This window comes from Nannospalax galili, unplaced genomic scaffold (assembly GCF_000622305.1).
Source record: "Nannospalax galili isolate Female #2095 unplaced genomic scaffold, S.galili_v1.0 C49944827, whole genome shotgun sequence".
In the NCBI taxonomy this organism is placed as follows: Eukaryota; Metazoa; Chordata; class Mammalia; order Rodentia; family Spalacidae; genus Nannospalax; species Nannospalax galili.
This window is the reverse complement of record NW_008481474.1, coordinates 1-3,838: the sequence shown is the minus strand read 5'-3', so window position 1 is coordinate 3,838 and position 3,838 is coordinate 1. Positions and strand designations below refer to the sequence as shown.

The 3,838-nt window shown below is 47.6% G+C and overlaps 1 protein-coding gene across 1 annotated transcript; it reads right to left on the bottom strand.

Moving 5' to 3' along the window:
- Positions 1–63: 63 nt before the first annotated feature.
- LOC103728595 (L-amino-acid oxidase-like) lies at positions 64–3,230 on the bottom strand (the record flags this gene model as incomplete). The annotated part of the gene is made up of 5 exons (XM_008826574.2): positions 64–200; positions 429–497; positions 1,598–1,799; positions 2,545–2,657; positions 3,016–3,230. Coding segments are annotated over 5 exons (736 nt in total), but the record flags the coding sequence as incomplete, so codon positions are not given.
- Positions 3,231–3,838: the final 608 nt, after the last annotated feature.

The window sequence follows — 3,838 nt, the reverse complement described above, 5'->3', positions numbered from 1 at the left end:
GTAAATACCCAACAAATCAGTAGTGGGGCGGGGACACTCATCCTGGCTTCAGATCAGTCTTACTTGTCCCTGTTGGAGAAGATGCTAGCCATCCTTAGGGACTCCAGAAGGGACTTGTAGTATCCAGCATTCTCGTTCATCATATCCCCGATCATCTGAACTGCCCCTCTGCTCAGCATGCCTTCCTTCAGCAGGTAATCCTGTAGGGAGGGGAAGCCATAGATGGAAGTGTGGGCTGGAGAGTCTGGAATATAGAAAGGGACTTCAGCAGGGGCCTGGAGCAGGCCAGGGTGGGGCTGGGCTTGAGGGAGGCAAAGGCTTTGGCAATGGGAGGAGAGCATTCTGTAGGCAGGGTGCTGCCCAGGGGCCTCGCCTGAGCACAGAGCTCATCACCCCACCTCCATCCTGGGGCCTCTTGTTTCACTTACTTTGGTGGAATAAGAGTCGTAAAGAGACAGGAGGTAGCTGCAGTTGAATGTCTTTACATGTTGTCTGAGCTGCAGAAAGGGAAGAGAGATACCACCATCAAGTCGGGCCTCCTGGTGGTCAAGAGCACCTAGCCTGCTGTAGAGAAGGCAGCCACAGGGAAACAGGTCCTTCACCTGACTTTAGATATTTTCTGGATGTCCCTTGGAGAGGTGGGGACAAGGAGGTGGGAAGATGTGAAAATAAGGGGAAGGCTTGCTCCAGGAGCTCCCACATATTCCTCCTTCCCCAAGTATCCCTTCTTCATTCAAAGACCCCCCCCCCTTTTTTTTTCTTTGAGACAGGATCTCACATACCCCAGGCTGGCTTCACTATGTAAGGTGAGGCTGGTCTTTAATCCCTGATCCTCTACCTCCATGTCCCAAGAACTGGGATTAAAAGTGTGCACTACCACATCTGACTTAAACGTCTTGTAGAATATTTGCCTAGCATGCAAAAGGCTCTGGATTTGAACCCCAGCACTTCAAAAGAAAATGACACAGCTTTTCAAGGCTAAAATTTAAGGTGAAGGCTCAGTTGGTAAAGTGCTTGCTGCACAGGCATGAAGACCTGCGTTCATACCCTAAACACCTATGTAAAAGTCGGGTTTGGTGCTGCATGCCTGAATGCCAGAGCTTGGGGTAGAGGGATTAGAAGACTCCCTGGGGCTTGCTGATCAGTCATTCTAGCTAAATCATCGAGCTCCAGGTTCAGTGAGAAACTCTGCCTGAAAACAAAACAAAGAAGGTAGACAGCAATTGAGAAAGAGACCTGATGTTAACTACTGGTTTCTACATACATGCACACGTGCCCAGACACACCTGACCATATACACACAGACACACAGATATACAATTTAAGGTGAAGAATGCTTCATTAGCAAGGACTGCCTCATCTAATTCTGTTTATACTGCTGCTGACTGAGTTGTGGCCACCGGGCCACTCAGGGACAGAAGAGGGGCTGGGGTGTAGTTGAGGACAGTGACATTCTTAGTAGATGTTGAAGAAAGAGGGATCGATCACAAGAGCATCAAGTAGGAGCCAGACGACCTAAATCCTCTTCTAACTTGCTAGGTGACCTTAGGCACCAGCCTTTTCCTTCTTGGTCCTAGTTGGGAAAGGCAGTAGGCACCTTCATAATGGCCTGGTAGAAGAGGTCCTCAGCATTCCTCCCCTTCTCTGTGGGGCTCATGGAGTAGCCCAAGAGCTCCGGATTAGCCTTGACCTCCCAGGCACGATAGCGATGTCCATTGATAAGGTACCAGGTGTTGTTGTTGTGTTGGATGAATTTATTTAGCTTTAGGCCAAGCATCTTGATATAGGTGTGGATCAGCCTGGAGCAGAGACAAAGGTAGCATGGTTCCCATTCTTATTCCTTTTGAAACTACGTCCAGTAAAATCAGTGTAATCTTGTGCTCAGGAAGCTCAAAACTAACTGCCTGTTCAACTCTAATCTCATTTAACGCTGTGGACATTAGTTTTTTTTTCCTTCCTTCTCTTTCCCTCTGAAGGCTGTAGGGAGTGAGGACCTCCCAGAATTAAGGCAATTATGAAATTCTAACTGGTAGAACTCAAAAATAAAGACAGAGGCTATATTTAATGACTTGGTGTGGGCTGGTTCAATTGTTTTCGCTTTTGGTATTTGGAGGGAAACTTTGGGTTCAATGTATACAAAATGCAAAAAATTCATATTTGTAGAGACAGCGTATATTCTAGTACAAAATTAGTGCTCAATAAATGGTAGGTATTGTTAACAGTAATAAGTACTATCATTTCACAGCTTACTTGGATACACTTGGCACATAAGAAACTGCCCATATTTACACTATACAATTTGGTGAGGTGGCAGTTAATGATTTTAATTGTCAGTTTGGGATCTACCACTTCTAGTGTGACCCTGGGCTTCCTGTGACCTTGGTCTTCTCTGTTAAGTGGGAAATAAGTATCAGCCCTGCCTTACTGGGTCAGATCACATGACACAGGGAATCTGAAAGCGCTTGGATAGGATGGCAGCAGGGTCCCTCCTGCCTCCTCATTCTTCCTGCACTCCATGTGCTCCACCTCCTGCATAGGACTTACTTGTGGGATTTTGGGATTCTCATTGGCCCCAATTCACTGTACCAGCCTTCTTCCTCGTTCCTGAATGTGACCACCCGACCTCCGATGTGGTCACTGGTCTCCAAGATGGTTACCTGGAGTTCAGAGAAGCGGCTGTCATTCTTAGGGAGTGTTGTCCCTTCTTTCCATCCCTCCTGTCACCTCTGCATGGGCATTGACTCTGGCCCAGAGGCCCTGAAAATGCAGGATCACCTCACTGGGGCTGTTTGCTCCAGAGGGTCCTGAGTGAGGCAAGGCCCTTACCTGGAAGCATAGCTCTTCACTTCTGGTTCCTTGAAAATACAAATGTTAGCAATGACTAAGGGGCAGAGGCTTGAAGACCAGTGGGTATGAGCAGTCATCCAGCTGTTCAAGGTAACGGTGCCCAGTCTTTGTCCACCCAAAGTTGTAAACTGGAGGCCTATGACCAAGGCTCCTCTGAAGGCTTCTTACCTGATGACCTGCATCCTGTAGGGTCTTAGCAGCTGCCAGGCCTGCCATTCCAGCTCCCACTATCACCACACGCTTGGGCAGTGGCGAGGTATGGAGCCCATTCTGGGCTATGGTAAGGAAGGCCTTGTATTCAGGATCCTGGAAACATGTGAGAAGGTCCTCATAGTAGGCAAGACAGCTGGAGATGGAGAGCAGGAGCCCCCAGATCAGGATTCCTGAGGGCAGAAAACAAAATGGGTGGCCCAGTCTCTGCACCCTGTCAACCCAAGCTGAGCTTGGCTGTGTGAACCAGTGTAGGGCAGTCAGGTGAGGTGTTTGAAATTATTATTATGTAAAGGTGATTGTGTTGTTTAGAGCATGGATGCATATGTGAACTGTAGTGGTATTAGCTGTGATTAATGTATGATTTTGAACATGACTACATGACTTGCAAGTTTGCAAGTTTGTGTGTGTACCATCTGTCGGAAACTCATTGGCATGGCAGGTTCATAGCTGACTATACATGTATCTATTCCTGATGGGGAGTGTGCATGTAAGCTCACCTGTGAGCTATGTGTGAGTGTGACTGTGGTTGTGTGTGCCTGTTAGTTTGTGGGTGAGGTCATGGTTGTAGTTTGTGCTTGCTGTTCCTATGACTGCATTTTTTTGGGCTCTATGGGAGGGTTGTATTTGTGGAACAATGTGGGTGCCTGAGTATGTGTGTGCAAGAATCTATATGGGAAGGAGAAGTGGACTGAGAACTGGAGTGACTTGGGCTGGATTTGAGACAGTCAGGAGATGGATGTGTTCATATTCTTGAGTCTGTGTGAGAATATGGGTGATT